This window comes from Marmota flaviventris, chromosome 4 (assembly GCF_047511675.1).
Source record: "Marmota flaviventris isolate mMarFla1 chromosome 4, mMarFla1.hap1, whole genome shotgun sequence".
Lineage (NCBI taxonomy): Eukaryota > Metazoa > Chordata > Mammalia > Rodentia > Sciuridae > Marmota > Marmota flaviventris.
Genome location: NC_092501.1, coordinates 136,014,995 through 136,038,390, shown reverse-complemented (window position 1 = coordinate 136,038,390; position 23,396 = coordinate 136,014,995). Strand labels below are relative to the sequence as shown.

Below are 23,396 nucleotides of genomic sequence, written 5' to 3'. Positions count from 1 at the left end.
TTGTGACAGAATTTTTTTCGCTTAGGAATTTTTTTAAGGTCTGTCTGTGCTCTAGCATATATCAACACTTCATTCTTTTAATGAACAAATAATATACTATTGAATGGTCAGACCACATGTTATTTATACATTCACTATTAATGGACATTTAATCTTGTGGTTATTATGAATATTCCACTATTAATGTTTGTGTGCAAGTTTTTAATATATAGCTGTGTCACAGTGACAGAGTATTTAACCAATTTGAATAACCGCCAGAATGTCTTACAAAGAGCTTTATCATTTTTTTTCTACCACCAGCAGCAAGAAAGGGTTCCACTTTTTTTCAAGTCCTCCCCAATATTTTACTCTATTTTTATGTGGCACTGAGGCTCAAGCTCAGTTCCTCATGCATGCTAGGCAAGTGCTCTACCTCTGAGCCACAACCTCAGCCCCTACAGGTCTCTTTGTTTGCCTGAAAGTTTGATTTATGATGGAGAAACTGGGCTACACAGAATCAATCCCAGAGCAGGTGAGCAGTAAAGGTCTACCATGTGGTACCAGCTTTAGCTCCAAAAGGGTCAGAGACTTAAGGTCAGCCCCTTGTAGTGTAGGTAAACAAACCTCTCAATAAAACCTCCAACGAGGCTTGGGTGTTTCCCTAATTGGTAATATGCAATATATGTTGGCACACATCATGGCCAGAAAGAATTAGCACTAAGATTCATGGAGAGGAGACAACTAGAAGTCCCATGTCTGGACCTCAACTGGATTCTGTCCTGTGTGTTCCCTCCCTCCACTGATTTTAATCCACATTTTTCCTCTGTAATAAACTATAAACATGAGTATAATAGCATTGAGTCCTTCTAGTAAATTATTGAACTTGAGGGTAATTATGTGAACCTACCCCCAAACTTGAAATTGGTGTCAGAAGTGAGGGCAATCTTCTGTGGCCATTTATCCCTCTACTTTCTCAGTTGGCTGAACTCTTACCATGAGGTAAATAAAAAATGATAATATCAAACACATATATAGCAATTACGACATGCCAGACCCTCTTTTAAACATTTTATATGCTTAAAAGTATCAAAATAAGCCCACTATAGTTACAAATGGATGATTTGTAAATGGTTGATTTTTTCTCGATTGTTTAGCCACCTCTCAAGGGAAAAGGGAAGACTTCTCCTCTAAAATCGGTATCCCTGCACATTTTCACTTTGTAGTTCTCCCTTTATCATCCAAACTAGTGGCAATAATTTAATATAAAAAGGATTTCAGTGCAATGTCTCTGTATTTCTCATTTCATTTTGGCTCTTAGCAGATTAATTTTTTAAGTGTTATCCCCAATCTAATGTTCTTAAATTTTTGATCCTTGGGTTACTAATTCATACTTTTTACCCCATTCTTATATTCCTTAAATTCCAAGTCTCTTTAATTCCATAGGCCCTTAAGAGTCCTTAAAGGACCCTTCCTTGCCTTATGTTTCAATCTAACCCTTCATTCCAGATATTTACTGAGCATCCAAAATATGCATGTTCCTGGGCTAATTCTTGATAGAGATACAATGATGAATAAGGCATTGCCCAATCTCACCCCTACCCTCAAAAACAAACCCTTCTACAGGTTATAGAACAAAACATGCTAATCTTTTATGATAAAAGTGATTAGAAGCACAAAAGGAACATAAATAAGATAGTGATTAACGAGGAGGTCAGTTCAACCTAGGAAGAATTAAGTAAAGGATGGAGGTAAAGAGAAATATTCTCCTTAAAATTGTCAACTCCCCAGTGTGGCTATTTCTTTAACCTCTTCCCACTATTTATATTCCCCAACTCCTTTAACACTATATAGACAAATTAATGTTGTTATTTTCTTTCAAAACTTAACAATTTGTATAGGATAATTCAACGTATTATTTCCAGATATTGCTTAGAATTCCATGATTTCTATTACCTTTTTTTTTTTTTTTTTAGGGATTTGAACCCAGGGCCTTGTACATGCCAGGCAAGTACTTTACCACTGAGCCACATTCCCAGCCCTCTATTACCTATTTTTATAATACTAATATCAAAAATGTTTAATAAAATATCCTTTTCCTTCCCTTTCATACACATGCAAAGGTGCCTTTAAAATCAGTTAGTTCTATCTTTAATACACAGAGTAAAACATTTAGACAGGAAATTCAAGTAATTTCTCTTAATTATATTGCTTATTAAAACAGGTTCCCTCAGAAAGTAAATGGTCTTATGTTTTCTTTCATATGTGGAAGCTAGAGAGAAAAAAAGAGAAGTAGGGTGGCTATCATATGAAAATAGAAGGGAAACCAGTACAGTGGAGGAGGGGGACCGAGGAAGGAAGGATGGGAATGAAATTGACCAAATTATGCTGTTCATATTTTTGAATGTGTAACAACTAGTCCCTCTAATGTGTATAATTATAATGTACCAATAAAAAATTCATTGTACAAAATATATATGTACCAACAAATAAATAAAATATGATGATATCTAAAAAAAAAGTTTCCTTTTCCTGTTCCACAAGTTTTCCTCCTTTTCTTCTGCTTTCTCTAGATCATTTGGAGCCTATATCACCTTCCTCTGTAAAATGGAAATGGAAAATGTATACACTAGAAATACACCCAGGTCCCCTTTTTTATACCTTCCTCTACTAATATCTTTAAATAGTTAAAATCATATTGTATATACGACTGTGCATAATGGTGTAAGATTTTAATATTAAGTCTTCTTATGATATTATAAAATCTGTTTTACAAACATCCACTTAAGTGAAACAAACATATTAAGTGCCTTTCACAGTGCTAGATACTAAAATACCTGGTGACAAATGATGCATTAGATTGTTCATTACATTAAAGTCCTGGAGATAAATACACTGAGGTGCTTTAGAATGCAGGAAACTAAGAAAGGTTTTTAATGTAAGATAGCAAATGCTGATTGCTGCATAATATTCAACATGTGGATGAATCCCCATGCACTTAAGCATTTCACTCTGATTGCATAGTAAAGAAGTCTACATTTTTTTGGTATTATAAATAATCCTGATAAATTATTGTCCTTTGTTTTCTATATGCAGGATTTCTCATTAGAATAAGTAGTTAGAAGTATAATTATTGAGTTGATGTATGAACATTAAATCTATTCAGTAACATTCAGTAACATCAAATTGTTTTCCAAAAGAATTATATTAATTTATTCTCCCACTGGTAGCATATTAGAACTTGTCTCTTACTTCAGACCTGTTATATTGAAAATAATCTTTTCAAAAGCCACTCTTTATTTTACACATGAAAAATAGTACTACTTTATTTTATGTTTATCAACTGGGCATTACTAATATTGCACCCAATTTTGTTAGTTTTTGGCTACTGGTAAAACAATGCCTAGAAAGCTCAGAATTACAACCTTCATGGTGCAATCAACATACGTTATAGGGAGTTATTATTGTGTCTAGTTTCATTACCTGATAAATGAACAGGAAATGACAGAATCTATAGCATTAGAGGTGATACTGGCAGTCATTGAATCCAGATCTCCAACAGTGTAGGAATCTTTTCTATAATATTCCTGACCTCTATCTATTTAAACAATTTAAACAAACAATGATGATAAACTTACGATTAGGCAGTTCTCTAGAAAATAATTCCCTGTAACTGAGACAGTAAATATGAATTTTTTTGATAAAGTTAAAGGGATTCAATAAATCCAAGATTCTTCTAATTTATAGGTCATATTCATTGAATGTTAACTTGTTATAAAAATAGTGCTCTACTGTCAATGATATGATCCCACATGTATATAGTGTCTTGTTTTAAAGGTACTTGTTTATGCCTCAATCATGTTTATAATTTTTAATACCTGTTTTTATATTCTACTTTGCTCTTTTCAAATACCAAAATATTAGCAATGTTGTTGCTGAAATTATTTCATTCTGGCTTTTTAAAAATAAAAAATATAAATTATTTATATATTGAATAAGAATCTATGACTTACTTATTTTATGAAAAAGGCATATAATATATGGCCTATAAGTCTAGATAGGTCCTCACTTGTGCATAGATAAAAAGAAGCCAAATAGAACTAATGATAAACTTCTATTGCAAGAATAGTTCTTAATCCTAAATAAAGAATTTCTTGTCCAGCATAATATGAATATATTAGTACAAAAACTGATAGCAGTAACTTTGCTTTGGCATCTCCAATTATAAGTGATAGAGCTATTGACGATAAAAAGGTAGAAATAGTTTCTTTAAAATAAAAACTACATAGTTCTTTGTTCATTAAAATATTCAGTCCCAGCCCCAAATCAAGAGATGTTTGTTTATAAATATCTCTACAGATTTTTTAAGAGGTGGAATTATTCAAAGTTAAAGAAATCAAAGGAAAACATTGGGAAACAGCATATAAGCAACTCTCCATTATTGTTCTAGCTAGTGTAGTACCTGAAAAAGCTTCCTACTTGAAAAATTCTGCTCAAAACTATGCTCTTGACTCAATAAACACACTAGTGATGATTCATTTGATTTTCAAAATCATATTTTCTGAGAAATACCAAATAACAGTTAATATTTATCTGCTAATGTACAATGAAATAAAATGCTAATGCATATTTAGCATTTGTTTTATAACAGATTTATTGATGTATAAATTACAAAAACTACAATTAAGCTATTTAAAATGTACAATTCAACAGTTTCTAGTATATTCACAGAGTTGTACAACTACCACAAACAATTTTAGAAATTTTTCATGGCCCCAAAAAAGAAACCCTGTGATTCAATGATTCCCCCTCATTGACCCACCCCCAAGCACTAGACAAATACTAATTTACTTTCTGTTTCCATGAATTTGCTTATTTTGGACAGTCTGTGTAAATGTAATTATAAAATACATGGTCTTTGTGATTGGATTCTTAGGATAATGTTTTCAGGGTTTACCCATGTTGTATCATTGATCTGTACTTCATTTGTTTTTATTGACAAATAATATCCATTGTTTAAATATATGACTTTCGTTAATCCATTTATCAGTTGATGAACATTTGGGTTATTTATACTTTTGGGCTATTATGATTAATAATGCTCCAAACATTTGTACATACATTTTTATGTGTAATATGTTTCCATTTCTCTTGTTTACACATACACAGGAGTAAAATTGTTGGGTAATATGATAATTCTATGTTTAACCTTTCAAGGAACTGACAGTTTTTCAAAGTGACTATACCATTTTACATCCCTTCAGCAATATATGAGAGTTCAAATTTCTCAACATCCTCAATACTCATTATTATATTTTTTATTCTAGTAATATTTATTTTATAAAATTTTATTCATTTTTTTCTAATTTGTTATACATGACAACAGAATGCATTTCAATTCATAGTACACATATAGAGCACAATTTTTCATGTCTCTGGTTGTACAAAAAGTAGAGTCACACCATTCATGTATTCATACATGTACTTAGGATAATGATATCCATCTCATTCCACCGTCTTTCTTACCCCCATGCCCCCTCCCTTCCCCTCCTTCCCCTTTGTCCTATATCTAAAGTTCCTCCATTCCTCCCATGCTCCGCACCCCATCTCCATTATGGATCAGTATCCTCATATCAGAGAAAACATTTGACTTGTGGTTTCTTGGAATTGGCTTACTTCACTTAGCAAAATATTCTCCGCTCCATCCATTTACCTGCAAATGCCATGATTTTATTTTCTTTTAATGCTGAGTAGTATTCCACTGTGTACATATACCACAGTTTCTTTATCCATTCATCTACTGAAGGGCATCTAGGTTGGTTCCACAATTGAGCTATTGTGAATTGTGCTGCTATAAACATTGATGTGGCTGTATCACTGTAGAATGCTGTATTTAAGTCCTTTGGGTATAAACCAAGAAGTGGGATAGCTGAGTCAAATGGTGGTTCCATTCTAAGTTTTCTAAGGAATCTACATACTGCTTTCCAGAGTGGTTGCACTAATTAGCAGTCCCACCAACAATGTATGAGTGTGCCTTTCCCCCCACATCCTCACCAACGTTTATTATTTGTATTCTTAATAGCTGCCATTCTGACTGGAATGAGATGAAATCTTAGAGGAGTTTTGATTTGCATCTAATTGCTAGAGATGTTGAACATTTTTTCATACATTTGTTGATTGATTGTATATCATCTTTTGAGAAGTGTCTGTTCAGGTCATTGACTCATTTATTGACTGGTTTATTTGTAGCTTTTTTGGTGTTAAGATTTTTTGAGTTCTTTATAAATCCTAGAGATTAGGCTCTATCTGATGTGCATGTGGTAAAACATCTGCTCCCATTCTGTAGGCTCTCTATTCCTGTCACTTATTGTTCCTTTTGCTGAGAAGAATAATTTTAGTTTGAATCCATTCCACTTATTGATTCTTGATTTTATTTCTTGTTCTGTATGAGTCTGATTAAGGAAGTTGGGGCCTAATCCAACAGGATGAAGATTTGGGCCTACTTTTTCTTCTATTAGGCGCAGGGTCTCTGGTTTAATTCCTAGGTCCTTGATCCACTTTGAGTTTTCTAGATGGTGAGAGATAGGGGCTTAATTTCATTTTGCTGCATATGGATTTCCAGTTTTCCCAGCACCATTTGTTGAAAAGGCTATCTTTTCTCCAATGTATATTTATGGTGCCTTTGACTAGTATGAGATAACTGTATTTGTGTGGGTTTGTCTCTGTGACTTCTATTCTGTACCATTGATCTACAAGTCTATATTGGTGCCAATACTATGATTTTTTTTTTTTTTTTACCATTGTTCTGTAGTATAGTTTAAGGTCTGGTATAGTGATGCCACCTGCTTCACTCTTCCTGCTAAGGATTGCTTTAGCTATTCTGGGTCTCTTATTTTTCCAGATGAATTTTATGACTGCTTTTTCTATTTCTATGAGGAATGTCATTGAATTTTGATTGGAATTGCATTAAATCTGTATAATGTTTTAATAGTATGGTCATTTGACAACATTAATTCTGCCCATTCAAGAACAAGAGAGATCTTTTCATCTTGTAAGTTTTTCTTTCTTTAGCGTTCTATAATTTTCATTGTAGAAGTCTTTCTTTCTGCCTCTTTTGTTGATTCCCAAGTATTTTATTTCTTTAAGGCTATTGTAAATGGGGTAGTTTTCCTAGTTTCCTTTCGAAGGATTTGTCACCGATGTACAGAAATGCCTTTGATTTATGGGTGTTGATTTGATATCCTGCTACTTTGCTGAATTCATTTATTAGTTCTAGAAGCTTTCTGGGGAATTTTTTGGATCTTCTATGTATAAAATCATATCATAAGCAAATAGTGATAGTTTTTGAGTTCTTCTTTTCCTATCCATATCCCTTTAATTTCTTTAGCCTAATTGCTCTGGCTAAAGTTTCAAGAACTATATTAAAATAGAAGTGGTGAGAGAGAATCCTGTCTTGTTTCAGTTTTTACAGGGAATGCTTTCAATTTTTCCCCATTTAGAATGATATTGGCCTGGGGCTTAGCATAGATAGCTTTTATGATGTTGAGATATGTTCCTGTTATCCCTAATTTTTCTAGTGTTTTGAACATGAAGGGGTATTGTATTTTGTTGAATGCTTTTTCTGCATCTATTGAGATGATCATCTGATTCTTATCTTTAAGACTATTGATATGATGAATTACACTTATTGATTTCTGTATGTTGAACCAACCTTGTATCCATGGGATGAACCCCACTTGATCGTGGTGCATGATCTTTTTGATATGTTTTTGTATTCAATTTGCCAGAATTTTATTGAGAATTTTTACATCTATGTTCATTAGAGATATTGGTCTGAAGTCTTCTTTCTTTTATGTGTCCTTGTCTAGTTTGGGAATCAAGGTGATACTGGACTCATAGAATGCGTTTGGAAGTGTTTTCTTGTATTCTATTTCATGAAATAATTTGAGGAATATTGGTATTAGTTCTTCTTTGAAGGTCTTGTAGAACTCAGCTGTGTTTCGATCTGGTCCTGGGCTTTTCTTGATTGGTAGGCTTCTGATGGTGTCTTCTATTTCATTGCTTGAAATTGATCTATTAAACTTGTAACATCCTGATTTCCTTTAGGCAAATCAGACAACTCTAGAAATTTATTGATGGCTCCAATATTTTTTATTTTATTGGAGTACAAATTTTCAAAATAATTTGAAATTATCTTTTGTATTTCTGCAGTGTCTATCGTGATATTTCCTTTTTCATCATGGATATTAGTAATTTGAGTTTTCTCTCTCCTCCTCTTTGTTAGCATGACTAAGGATTTATCAATTTTACTTAGTTTTTCAAAGAACCAACTTTAGTTTTGTCAATTTTTTCAATTGTTTCTTTTATTTCAATCATTGATTTCAGCTCTCATTTTATTTCCTGTCTTCTACTGATTTTGATGTGATTTGTTCTTATTTTTCTAGGGCTTTAAGATGTAATGTTAGGTCATTTATTTGTTGACTTTTTATTTTAAGGAATTAATTGCATGCAATGGACTTTCCTCTTAGTACTCCCTTAATAGTGTCCTACAAAGTTTGATATGTTCTGTGTTATCATTTACCTCTAAGAATTTTTTAATCTTTGATGTCTTCTGCAACCCATTCATTCTATAGCACATTGTTTAGTTTCAAGGTGTTGGAGTAGCTTCTATTTTTTATCATTGATTTCTAATTTCATTCCATTATGATTTTATAGAATGCAAGGTAGTATCTCTACTTTCTTGTATTTGCTAAGAGTTGCTTTGTGGCCTTAAATATGGTCTATTTTAGAAAAGGATCCATGTGCTGCTAAGAAAGTGTATTCACTTGCTGATGGATGAAATATTCTATATGTCTGTTAAGTCTGAGTTTTTGATTGAATTATTGAGTTCTAGTTTGTTTAGCTTTTGTTTGGAAGATCTATCCAGTGATAAAAGAGGTGTGTTAAAGTCAACCAGTATTATTGTGCTGTGGTCTATTTGACTCTTGAACTTAAGAGTTTGTTTGATGTAGATGTTCCATTGTTTGAAGCATATATATTTATAACTGTTGTCTTGATTTATGGTTCCCTTAAGCAGTATGAAATGTCCATCTTTATCCCTTTTGATTAACTTTGGCTTGAAGTTTGATATAAGGATGGAAACCCCTGCTTGTTTCTGCAGTCCATGTGAGTGGTATGTTTTTTCCCAATCTTTCACCTTCAGTCCCTGGATGTCTTTTCCTATGAGACAAGTGTCTTGAAGGCAGCATATTGTTGGGTTTTTTAAAATTCCAATTTTCCAGTCCATGTCATTTGATTGGTGAGATTAGGACATTAACTTTCAGGTTTATTATTGAGACATGACTTGTATTCCTGGTCATGTTTATTTTTGTTATTTAACTTGATTTGGTGTCTCCTTTGATAAATATTTCCTGTAGTGTAATACTGCTTTTGCTGATTTTCATTGTTGTTTTTCATTTCTTCATGGAATATTTTGCTGAGGATGTTCTGAGTTGCAGGCTTTTTAATTGTAAATTCTTTTGACTTTTGGTTATTATGCAAGGTTTTTATTTCATCATCAAATCTAAAGCTTAATTTTGCTGGATGTAAGATTAGTGGTTAAGCATCCATTTTCTATCAGAGCTTGGTATATGTTGTTTCACAATCTCCTAGATTCCAGAGTCTAGGTTGAAATATCTGCAGATATCCTAATTGGTTTTCCCCTATATGTAATCTGATCCTTCCTTCTGTGGCTTTTAAAATTCTCTTATTTTGTATGCTAGGCATTTTCATTCTAATGTAACTTGGTGTGGATCTGTTGTGATTTTATACATTTGGTGTCCTGTAAGCCTCTTGTATTTGATTTATTCTTCATGTTTGGAAAACTTTCTGATATTATTGGATTGTTCATTCCTTTGGTTTGAACTCTATACCTTCCTCTATCCCAATAATTCTTAAATTTGATCTCTTTATGTTATTCCATATTTCTTGAATATCCTGCTCATGGTTTCTTACCTTCTTCACCATGTGGCCAATATTCTTTTCAAGATTATATATTTTGTCTTCACTGTCTGAGGTCCTGTTCTCTAAGTGATCTAATCTGTTGGTGGTGCTTTCTATTGAGTTTTTAATTTGGTTTATTGTTTCCTTCATTTCAAGGATTTCTGGGTTTTTTTCCCCAGAACCTCTATCTCCTTATTGAAGTAATCTTTTGCTTCCTGTATTTGCTTATGTAGCTCTTTATTGAAATGATCTTTTGCTGCCTGTATTTGCTCTCTTATATCTCCTTTAATTCACAGAACATTTTAATTATGTACACTCTGAACTCCTTCTCAGTAATTTCTTCTGTTGTGCTGGCTATGGATTCTGATAATATAGTATCTTTGTTTGTTTGGGGCAATTTTATCCCTTGTTTTTGTTTTTTATGTTGTTAATGTGTCTTCCCTTCTAGCACTGTGGATCTGAGGCATTACAGTTTTTACCCTATAGGCTTATAGTGTCCCTGCTGGATTCTAATACCTCTCCTTTCAAGGGGAGAACAATATTAACAGATCCCAATACAAACAATATACAACCTTAAACCAAATACCTGCTATTAAGACGTTTAAGGTTTTGTCACAATACACAGAAATGGTAAGTTATTAGATCTTAGAAAGTGTGAAAGAGGAATCTAAATAGTTGGTTAGTAGCAGGAGAAAAGAGAGAAAGTGGTTTTGGGGATACAAGTAAGTGGGAAGACAATAGAGTACAAAAAACAAACAGAAATATTAAGAAAAATAAAAAATGTAAAAATAGGAGATAAAAGAATATATAACACAACTATAGTATAGTATTCATACATCCCAGTCCTCAGTAGCCTAATTCATGAAAAGTACTTGGTTTCAAAAATGTCAGAGATGTGAGGGTGAGAGAAGAGAGGAAAAAAAAATCTTGAAGGAAAATACAAGGATTGTTTTTGCTGGAGATCAGTATCTTTCCTGCTACCCTTCTTGTCCAATAGGTGGGGTTGTCTGTTGTTTGCTGGTAACTCCACCCTCAGGATGATGAAAGTTATTAGGGTGGGAGGGTTGGTCTTGGGAGCGTAGCTCCTGGAGGTGGGCTATAGCACTTGCCTGTCCCTGATGGGAGACTGCACCCCAAGGATCTCCTTTGGTGCCTGCTTGTATGATGTGTGCTCCTAGTCTTATCTCCTTATATCACCTGTAAACCTCACAATTCCTGGTCTCTAAACTATCTCACTCATCCCCTCCCTTTCTACTTCCCAATCAGAACCTTTCTCTTCAGAGGTCTTTGGGCTGTGCTCTGCAGGCTGTGTACCTGTCCTGGAGAGCTGTTTTGTATTGGGCAGTTCAGAACCAGGTTTTGTGAGCTACAAGACTGATGGCATAGCTGCAAGCACTGTGGCAGGTTAGGGAATGTCAGGGAGATGGGGGAGTTGGGGACAAAAGTTATCTTGATATTGCTTTTAAGCCCCAGCCAGTGTTCCAAGTTGGGGGTTGCCCCAACTAAAGATGGCAGTGAAGGTGTCCCAAGATGAAGGTGGCTGCTTTCAGCGATGGGGTGTCCAGTCTGGTGGGGCTAGGTGGTGGTGAGGGGCAATGTGTTCAGAGATAACAGTTCTGTGGCATGCTATGTTGTGTCTGGCAGCTATCTCCAGACCCTGTGTAGTATCCCCAGGTGTAGGCTGCTGCATGTAGTGGACTATGGCAGTGGTTGCAATTTCCCAAGATGGAGGTGACCAGGGAAACCTCCATCTTGGGAAATATTTCTGTTTGTTTTTTGTACTCTATTGTCTTCCCACTTACTTGTAACCCCCAAACCACTTTCTCTCTCTTCTCCTGCTACTAACCAACTATTTAGATTCCTCTTTCACGCTTTCAAAGATCTAATAACTTACCATTTCTGTGTATTGTGACAAAACCTTAAACATCTTAATAGCAGCTATTTGGTTTAAGATTGGTGGATGGGGGGTCCACAAGGGAGGGGCAGCCAGAGTTCCTGCATGTGGGCAGTGGCTGGGTGTCCTGTGTGGGAGCTGTGGCTGGGATTCCTGTACGGGTTCTGATGCTGGTGGCCCTGCTCGGGCACTCAGACAGAGGTCCTGCATGGGTGAGTGGCCGGGAGTTTTGCACTGCAGTGTGTGACACAGTGTCTATTATTACTGCATGGGAACAGCTGTTGGGGGTCCTCTAATCACTTGCAGAGAAACAATATTCCCACTACTTGAGTCCCAGGGTCACAGAGCGACACAGAATGCAGCAGTCCTCTACCCGCCATCTTGGATCTGAACATTTATTTTTCATAAATGGTAATTGATTATATTTTGTGATACATTTAGGTATTTTAAATTTTGAAATATATTAAATATTGCTATACTCATATTTTAATATAAAATTAAAGCTTTGAAATACATTAAATATGATTTACTAATCTACTATTTTACTGTTTTTTTATGAATTCTAAACTTTCCAATTAAAAAAAATGATATATTCATGTCAATACATATTTGAATATCAAACAAAATAAAAGATATCAAACAATTATCTTTCTTTGATTATTATAAAGATCACATTTTCTTAAAAACCCTTACATGACAAATTACCTTCAGAACTTAATTACACAAAACCTTTTTCTACTTGCATATTACTTCTGTAAAAAATGATAACCATGTAACTCTTTTCTTCTTTGTACTGGCAGCTAGGAGGCTTAAAGGTAAAGCTTCAATTAGATGGGGTTTCTTGCAAAGCTTCACCTTTTATTTTTATCTTTTATGTTGTGAATGTTTTTACACCTTTATATTTAGTAAAAGTTAACTCATATTCTTCTCAGAGAGAAAAGGGTTATGAAGAAATAAACAAATAGAAGGTACTTTTTTATCTTCACAGAAATCCCTATGCAGTTGTGAGTGTAAACATTCCCAGCTTTTTAAATGGGAACATAAAAAGTGATTTATTCAAGTTAGAAAATTAGAAAGGCAAACAGGTATTATAATACAAACTAGAGTCCCCCATTTCCAACTTCTTTGTACTATTCCTACTAACATACCATCACTTCGTTTTAGACATTTTCTAACATGCAGAAAGTATCCCAAAACAGCTCCTGTAGAACTAACATCTGAATGAGAGAAATCCCCATGATAAGATGTTTAACTAATACTGTCCCAGTGCTTGAGATAACTTCGAATGTTCCTCCATGTCAAATGTTCCTCCATTTGGTCACCAAATGGCTTACTTCTGTATAAAAGAAACAAATTTGTTTATTTTTCATTGATAATTATACTTGTTACATTATTTAAATAATCAATTTTCTACTAAGGCCAGGAAACATACTAAAAGACATAAAAATCTAGCATTTGTGTAATAATAAGGGTCATAGTATCTAATACCTGTAGTTTACTTAAAATCAGGGGACAATATTTCTAAAAAGTTCCAAAGCAGAACAACTTACAGGAAGTTACTTTATTTCTCTGCATTACATTTTAGAGTCACATAAAAATTATTTGGCTATATGAAATTTGTGTATTCTTCCTTAAAGAAAATAAACATCTATAGAGATGGTTGTAGAAATACCTTTGGTATTCATTACCGGTGATACTGAATAGAATTTAGGTTTAGTGCTAGATATAGGTGAGACCATTAGCTGAAAACTATACTTACCTCTTTGGTCCAAAGAACTAGACCATTATTATGAATTAATAAATATCACAAAGTGACTTAAATCACTACATGTTTAGTGGCAGAATCTAATGATTAAATATTTACTTTCTAGAAATGATAAGAAACCTTAGAAAATTATATTGCCTTAGTCATTTTAGAGGAGTAGGAAATTAAAGATGAGATAAAGGGACTTGTCCATCCAAGATCATCTACTTCGTGGCAGAATGGGGACTATAAACAAGCTGATTCATGATTGAAGACTGTTCTCATAACACCATAATATATCAGTCAAAATCTAACATGCATTTGATTTGAAATTTTGTTTAAACTGTGAATTAAAAGCCAAGCATGACATAGCCTAAAACAGCAAAATCTTTTTATAAACTCATATTTTTAGCTAACAGACAACTAGAAACCAAATATAATAGCAATGTTACTGTAGGACAGCTCGTGAATATATTATTCAAAGTGAGTATAGGGCTGAGGTTGTGGCTCAGTGGTGGAGTACTTGCCTAGCATGCATAAGGCACTGAGTTTGAGTCTTAGCACTGCATATATATAAAAGGTACATCAACAACTAAAAAAAAATTAAAAAGTGAGTATAATGATGCCAAACTTGAGGTTTTCTAAGATATTTTAAAAATCACAAGTATTTCTATTAGATATTTCAGGGTTACTAGAGAAAAATGCATTCATGCAGACAAAGGAATAAACTTCTGGAAGAAGAGCTAAAGAGAAGTTTGGAAGCTCTTTCTTATCTATTCATTCCTGAAAAATGTATCGAACATTAACTTCACCAGTTGAATAGTACAGATGGAAAAAAAGAAGGAAGAAATAGAAATCCACCCAGTTCCGGAATTATGGATTGAGTTTTGGAAGGTGGTTTGATTTTATAATCTTTTTTACTGGTCCTTTCTTGGCATTCACTGTCTTCTGATGAACTGGATTGTATCTCCCCCTGAAATAAAATATACATTGATCATGATTTTTCAGTCACCAATATATATAACAAAAACATTATGTGCCACACATGCAGAACTGTACATTGCACCTTGTTCCATCTTTCACATGGAAATCTTCCTATGCATATTTTTGCTTAAAGTACAATTTTAGAGAGTTATATATTATACCACATCATCTCACCACAGCTAAAGAGGCAGCCAACTCCAGGGTAGATTCACCAAACACTTGGAAGAAGCCCTTCAAGTGCTCTAATATGGAAAGTTCTAAAGAGAAATGAGATGCATCTTTTTTATATTTACCCTGATAATTGAATTGAAGCTAAGGAAATAGAAATACAGATGCTATAAAATAGAACAGGGATAGTAAAGCAGTAAGTATCTATGAATTTGTGTCCTTAAATTTTCATAGGATCCTCTTATCCCTTTGTATATAAAACTAATCTTGCTTATATTGTTATTTGAGACAGTAAGAGGGCACTTTTATCTCCTGCAATATGCTTTTAACATACAAATTAGAGACCGATGTTAGCAAAAATGACAGAACCTGTTGGTTTCCTCCTCACAAAGGAGAAAATTCTCTCCTCCATAAAAGCAATAACAAACTGAAAAATGTTGAGAAGCAATTTTCTTAGAAGTCTGGGGTATTAAACAACAAGCAACAACAAAAACAGTGGAAATTCAGTAAGAACTCTGAGATATGTAGCTTTTCTTTAACTTACCCATTCCTATCTTCTGCCCCTCACCTCTTACCTCCCTGAATAACTCTGTAGTAGCCTTGAAAATAAATATCCCTCAACTATAGTGAAAACCAACAGTCTGAAAGACAACATAGGAGGCAAACAGAATGAAGTTGTAAATCCTTTAAAGCCTAATTATTTGTTCCCAGAGAATTTTCATTATTTAAAGTCTAATGATTACCCAATTATAAGGCTATTTTTATTTGACCCGACTTGGAGATGATCCAATGTAAAAAGCTTTGTCAGTTGGGCATTTGTTGGAACTATTAGAAACCATTATTTAACTTTATATTGCTTGAGTCAGTAAATAGCAATAAATAAGAGGGGCAAAAAAAAAATAACAAGGAAACTTAAAAAGAAAAGCAGGGGAGTAAGCATTAATAAACTGTGATAGTTCTTGGAATCTAGAAGTCCATACTCAAGTGTCTTACGTACATGCGTAGGATTGTGTGCCTTCTCAGGAAAGATATGAGAAGGCCCTTAGGTGTTGCCTCTGGTTGACCTTGAGTCTCTGTGCACAAGCAGAAAATGAAGGCTAAGGTAGAGTTCTAATTTTCCTGGATGAGTATTAAAGATATACCAAAACATACACATGCAGAAGAGTTCAACAGCAGACTAGAGGTAGAAGAGCCAATGAAGTTGAAGATAGATCAATTAGGGTTGTTCATTTTGAGCAGGACAATAAAGAATAAGAAAAATGAAGAGGGCTTCATAAATCTATGGAATACAATCATATGTACTAACAAATGTATAATGGGTATACCTGAAGGAGAGGAGAGAGAAAACATGGCAGAAAGAATACTTGAAAAATAACTGAAAATTTCCCAAGTGTGATGAAAAACATTGATCTAAGAAATTCAATAAATTTCAAGAAGAATAAATTCAAAAAGATCTACATTCAGACATATCAAAGTCAGGCTATTAAAAGACAAAGAGAAAATCTTGAAAGCAGCTTAGAGAAGTAATTCTGTATGTACAAAAAATCCTCAATAAAATCAGCAGTGAGTCCTCATCAAAAAACCATGGTCTACTTGAAGGCAGTGGGATGAAATATCCAAAGGGCTGAGGAAAAAAGACTGCTAAGACTTCAAATGCAACAAAAAATATCAATCTAAAATAAAAAAGAAATTAAAATAATCCCAGAAAAACAAAAACTAGAGGAGTTCTTCCTTAGCAAACCTGCCCTACAAGAAATGGTAAAGGGAGTCTTCCAAGTTGAACGCTAGAAAGTAATGCAAATTCACATGAAGAATAAAGAGACCCACTAAAAGCAGTTACATAGGGAAACATAATAAAAGATAGTAAAAATGTATTTTTGTTTATAGTTACTTTAAGTCTTCTAACTGATTAAAAATAACTCACTCCTAAAAATGACTGTGTGAACGGGAAGAAAATCTTTACCACCTGGTACGATGATAACCACAAAGCATTAATATTCAGGATATACAAAGAACTCAAAAACTTAACACCAAAAAACAAATGACCCAAAGGAACTGAACAGACACTTCATAGAATAAGATGTATGAATGATCAACAAACATGTGAAAAAATGTTCAACATCTATAGCAATTAGGGAAATGCAAGTTAAAACTACACTGAGATTCTATCTCACTCCAGTCAGAATGGCAACTATCAAGAATAAGGGTAACAATAAATGTTGATGACAATATGGGGGAAAAGGTTTACTCATACATTGCTGGTGGGACTGCATATTGGTGCAACCACTTTGGAAAGCAGTATGAAGATTCCTCAGAAAACTTTGAATGAAACCACCATTTGACCCAGTTTACTCACTCCTCAAAATATACCCAAAGGACTTAAAATCAGCATACTACAGTGACACAGCCACATCAATATTTACAATAGCTTAAGTAACAATAGCTAAGTTACAGAACCAACCTAGATGCCTGTCCTTCAACAGATGAATAGATAAAGAAAATGTGATATATATGTACAGTGAAATATTACTCATCCATAAAGAAGAATAAATTATAGCATTTGCTGATAAATGGATGGATCTGGAGACTATCATGCTAAGCAAAATAAGCCAATCTCCAAAAACAAAGGCTGAATGTTCTCTCTGATATATGGATGCTAACAAAACAATAAGGGGAGGCAGATAGAAGTTCATTGGATTAGACAAAAAGAAAGGAAGGGAAGGGAGAGAGGATAGGAATAGGAAAGACAAAATGAATCAGACATAACTTTCCTGTGTTTACATATGAATACATGACTAGTGAAACTCTACATCATGTACAACAAGAATGGGATCCTAAGTTATACTCCATGTATGTCTAATATGTCAAAATACACTCTACTGTCATGTATATCTAAACAGAACAAATAAAATTTAAAAAAACTGAAAAACAATACTTAGAAATCTGTGGATGGAAGAAGGAAACAAGATGCAAAAGGAAGTGATTTGTACAACAACAGCACAAAGGAGGAGGGAATTGAGCGTAGGACAATTTTGGAATCAAGCTGTTTTTAATCTCAAGTAGATTGCTAACTAAGATATTAATTATAATCACCAGGGCAACCACTGAGACCAGGACCAGATGGCTTCACTGATTTTACAAATATACAAAATCAATCCTTTGCTAATTCTTTATAAAAATCAAAAAGAAGAGAATATTCCCTAATTTTTTTTCTATGAGGCAAACACTAGATTTATGTTTTTGCTTTTGCTTGCTTTGGATTTGGTCTGTTCTTTTTTTTTTTTTTTTTGTAGGATGGTATAAAATCAGGTTTTATTTTTTATTTTTTATTGTGGGTTGTTCAAAACATTACAAATTTCTTGACATATCATATTCCACACTTTGATTCAAGTGGGTTATGAACTCCCACCTTCACCCCATACACAGATTGCAGAATCACATCAGTTACACATCCATTGATTTACATATTGCCATACTAGTGTCTGTTGTGCTCCGCTGCCTTTCCCATCCTCCCCCCTCCCCCCTCCCCACCTCTCCCCTCCCCTCCCCTCCTCTCTCTCTACCCCCTCCACTGTATAACCCTGAGGGTCTGCTTCCATTACCATGCAATTTCCCTTCTCTCTCCCTTTCCCTCCCACCTCTCATCCCTGCTAAATGTTAATCTTCTTCTCCTGCTCTTCGTCCCTACTCTGATCTTAGTTACTCTCCTTATATCAAAGAAGACATTTGGCATTTGTTTTTTAGGGATTGGCTAGCTTCACTTAGCATAATCTGCTCTAATGCCATCCATTTCCCTGTAAATTCTATGATTTTGTCATTTTTTAATGCAGAGTAATACTCCATTGTGTATAAATGCCACATTTTTTTTATCCATTCGTCTATTGAAGGGCATCTAGGTTGGTTCCACAGTCTTGCTATTGTGAACTGTGCTGCTATGAACATCGATGTAGCAGTGTCCCTGTAGCATGCTCTTTTTAGGTCTTTAGGGAATAGACCAAGAAGGGGAATAGCTGGGTCAAATGGTGGCTCCATTCCCAGCTTTCCAAGAAATCTCCATACTGCTTTCCAAATTGGCTGCACCAATCTGCAGTCCCACCAGCAATGTACAAGTGTACCCTTTTCCCCACATCCTCGCCAGCACTTGTTGTTGTTTGACTTCATAATGGCTGCCAATCTTACTGGAGTGAGATGGTATCTTAGGGTGGTTTTGATTTGCATTTCTCTGACAGCTAGAGATGTTGAGCATTTTTTCATGTACTTGTTGATTGACTGTATGTCCTCCTCTGAGAAGTGTCTGTTCAGGTCCTTGGCCCATTTGTTGATTGGGTTGTTTGTTCTCTTATTGTCTAATTTTTTGAGTTCTTTGTATACTCTGGATATTAGGGCTCTATCTGAAGTGTGAGGAGTAAAGATTTGTTCCCAGGGTGTAGGCTCCCTATTTACCCCTCTTATTGTTTCTTTTGCTGAGAAAAAACTTTTTAGTTTGAGTTGACCTGGTCTGTTCTTTTCGACATTTTTTTTCCAATACAGACATTTATAAGTATAAATTTTCTTATAAGCACTAAGCTTGAAAATGGCATCTACTGACAGAAATCTATGACCAATATAATTTTTAAAGATTTAAAACTTTCCCTTTAAGACCAGGAACAATTTAAAGATATTTACTATTACTGCTTCTATTCAATATTGTATGGGAGGTACTAGCCTGGTCAATTAAGCAAGAAAAATAAATAAAAGATATCCAATGTAAAAAGGAAATACAAATCAAAATCATAAGATATTACTTCACATATAGGAGAGTTAAAAATTTTTTGTAATGTTTTGAGCAACCAATAAAAAAATTTTTTTTAAAAAAGAGTTTTTTTAAATGGCAAGTGTTAGTAAGAATGTGGAGAAACTGGAACCCTAAAATACATTCAGATTACATGGGAATATAAACAGTATAGTTACTCTAGAAAACAGTTTAGCAGTCCCTTAAAAAGATAAACAGACTGGAGTTGATTTAGCAATTGCATTCCTAGGCATATACCCAGGATAAACATATACATACAAAACTTCTGCAGAAAATTCGCTGCAGCATTATTCATAATGCTGAAAAGGTGTAAATAACCCAAATGTCCATTAACTGATGAAGGATAAACAAAATGTGATATGCCGATACCTGGAATATTATTCAATCACAAAAAAGAATAAAATACTGATACATCCTACAATGTAGATGAATCTATAAGCAATTATTCTAAGTGACATACCATTAAACACACAAGCCACATGTTCCATGCTTTCATTTATATGACATAACAAGAATAGAAAAATCCATAGAAGCAAAGAAGACTATTAATTAAGAAAGGTTTGTGGGATGGATGGATAAATATTCCTTTTGGGAGATGAAAATGTTCTAAAAGTAGTTAATGATGACAGTTGCACAACTTTGTAAATATACTAAAAATCATTGAGCTGTATTGTTTCATAAATTGTTTCAGTTATATATAAATATGTGAGCACACTAGTCATAATATGGTATCAACCATGATCAACAAAAGTTGGAGGCAAAAGTCGATTTTTCTATCTGCTCCAAAAGCAGTGCAAATTTTCAATTACCACCTTGCATTTTCACTTTTTAAAAAATATCATATAGTATTAGTTACATAAATATTTTCACTGTTATTTTGGTTTGGGGACTTCCGTAAGATATCTTGTAGATATATTTTCTCTCAATTTTTCTCTTTTAAGATAATTTTAAATAATTATAAAGGATCCCTAGTCATATTGAGAATACTAGGAGTATAAATACAAATCATCCATAATCCCATTATACTATTGTGTATTATAATTTTTATTTACTATTATATGTTAGCATTTTCTTTGACAGTTACATATTCTAGAATCTAATTTTTCAGCTTTATATAATACCATAGTTTTTTTAAAAAAATTATTCCCTTAATGTTGGATATGTTAGTTTTCTTAACTGTAGCTGTTTTCCTTCTCAAAAGGACATTTCTTTAATAATCTTTCTCTTAATGAATCCTAAAATTAATTTCCCTTAAGTTCTTTTATTCCAGGGCATTACGGAGTGCTTTGTTATTTTCTTCCTCTAGGGCCTTTAATCACTCTAAAAAATTTTCATAAGCAGGAAAAAAAATGAGGCAGCACACTAAAGAAAAGAAATAAACTTTACAGTTTACTGCTTTTAAGAACCACTGCTTTGGTTTCAGTTTTATGCTGCTTACTTGAAGAAATACATGCCAAGGGTCATAGTCAAAGTTACATGTTAGTTTGTCTAGGATATTTTGGGATCATCCAAACCTAATCCCCAAAAGAATACTTACTTATTTATCTTTAAAAAGCCTTATTTTCAAATCTATATATATAAGTATCTCTAGAATAAATCTTTCAACAGTAACAAAGATATCTTAATGATTTGTGGCTGTGGTTTCACACAGTAGGGATATAAGAGCTAGTATATTCCATCAGGCACTATTCCTCTTTGATAGAGTTTTAAAATAGAATTTCACATTAGTTTGTTATTTTCTAATGTCCTAATTTGCTCTGGATATTAGAAACACTTAATAAGTCAGTATTTTAACATTAGCACTGCTATAGTTTTGATGTTTATTGGTATTGGTGGGACTGTAAATTGGTGCAGCCAATATGGAAAGCAGTATGGAGATTCCTTGGAAAACTGGGAATGGAACTACCATTTGACCCAGCTATCCCTGTCCTCGGTCTATACTCAAAGGACTTAAAAACAGAATATTACAGGGACACAGCCACATCAATGTTTATTGCAGCACAATTCACAATAGCTAAATGTGGAACCAACCTAGATGCCCTTCAGTAGATGAATGGATAAAAAATGTGGCATATATACACAATGGAATATTACTCAGCAATAAAAGAAAATAAAGTCATGGCATTTGCAGGTAAATGGATGACATTGGAGAAGATAATCCTCAGTGAAGTTAGCCAATCCCCCCAAAAAACAAATGCCGAATGTTTTCTCTGATATAAGGAGGCTGATTCATAGTAGGGTAGGGAGGGGGAGCATGGGAGGAATAGATGAACACTAGATAGGGCAGAGGGGTAGGAGGAGAAGGGAGGGGGCAAGGGGTTAGCAAGGATGGTGGAATGTGATGGACATCATTATCCAAAGTACATCTATGAAGACACGAATTGGTGTGAACATTCTTTATATACAACCAGAGATATGGAAAATTGTGCTGTATGTGTAATAAGAATTGTAATGCATTCGCTGTCATTTATTTTAAAAAAATCAATTAAAAATTTAATAAATAAATAAATAAATAATTTTTAAGAACTGCATCTATATTTCAGTGACCACTGCAAATGACCATACTTCCTCACTAAAAAGGTAAGGGCTGATACTTCAATTCTGTTTATACTGTTACTAATGGTGTAGTTTTAAGCTTTCATTGGATACTGCATTGTTTTAGTTTAAAAAATAAGTTCTTCCCATGTTTAAAAGCTAAAAATGTTTCTGGGAATTTAAAAAAAAAGTGTAAAAATAGTGAACAGAGATCACAAACTTTTTAAGTTCTCTTACCATCTGCTATTTTATACTGTTGCTATAAAATCTAGAAGTTCCACTTCCAAAATGTAATGGACACCCATTTTGTCATTACCATTCACAAGCAAATATAATTAATTAGAAAGAAAACATATAATTAGACTTACGTTTTCACTAGATTCTCTTTCATTCTAGGCAGTTGATCCATCTGTTGCCTTTTAGAAACTTGATGTGTGCCAGAGACCTGAAATACAAAAAAACTGAGTGTTTATCCTCTTCTTTCATGCTGAATTTCAGAGGGAAGAAAAAATAGTCAATTATCTAACTCCTTTACCACCAGGTCCTTTAGTAGCATGTGTAAGAGAAGCTGAATAATAATGGGAAATTCTGACTTCCAGTATAAACAAGCGTCTAAAGATTCTGGAAATACCCCTATCTCATCCCCAGAGACCACATAGAGAAATATCCACATAGATAAATCATTACAAGTAAACATAAAAGTAAAAGTATATAAACATATACTCTGTCTTTATGATAGATAAGACAATAGAAACATAGATATAGTACAGCAGAGACAGAAAGACAAGTTAATATATTCATTTCTGTCTATTTTGAAATTCATCCATTATACAAAAGTGGTGACTTTCTGTGAATGGTTGTAAATATAATCTTCCATTCAGGAACAACTGAAATTGATAAACTTAGAGATGGCAATTGAAGTCACTAAAAAAATGAGATTATACAGTAAGAGTTATACAGAGAAGTAAAAGACACAATAATATAAAGCTGAAAGCAACTTTTAGGGGATGGGAGACTCATTGAAGATATGGCCATCATTTAAACATCAGGAAAACCCAAGAAAAAAAAAATGTCATGCAAGTCAACTGTGTGTATCGGGGCTAGGGCATGTATTCAAAGACGTGTGCAGAGACTGCTAATACCTCAGGTTTGAAGAAGAGTCTTTGTATGTAGCTATGAAATGATAAACGGGGACCATAGTGTTGGGATCAGAAGAGAGATGAAAAGAGATTGAGGGGTATACTCAAAGCAAAGGCTGTGAGTATACCCACTCTTTCATGAAATTTGGCTGAGAGAAAGAAATCTATGATGGTAGTTTTATG

The 23,396-nt window shown here is 33.8% G+C and overlaps 1 protein-coding gene across 2 annotated transcripts in view; it reads right to left on the bottom strand.

The window, feature by feature from the left end:
* Positions 1–12,528: 12,528 nt before the first annotated feature.
* Ccdc169 (coiled-coil domain containing 169) overlaps positions 12,529–23,396 on the bottom strand; it is a 50,028-nt gene continuing 39,160 nt past the window's right edge. For both annotated transcript variants that reach the window (XM_071610791.1, XM_071610792.1), the window contains 2 exons: positions 22,443–22,519; positions 12,529–14,568 (listed from right to left, as the gene is read on the bottom strand). In XM_071610791.1, the coding sequence (XP_071466892.1) occupies positions 14,469–14,568; positions 22,443–22,519 (177 nt within the window). In that variant the 3' untranslated portion in view covers positions 12,529–14,468. The remainder of the gene's footprint in view (positions 14,569–22,442; positions 22,520–23,396) is intronic.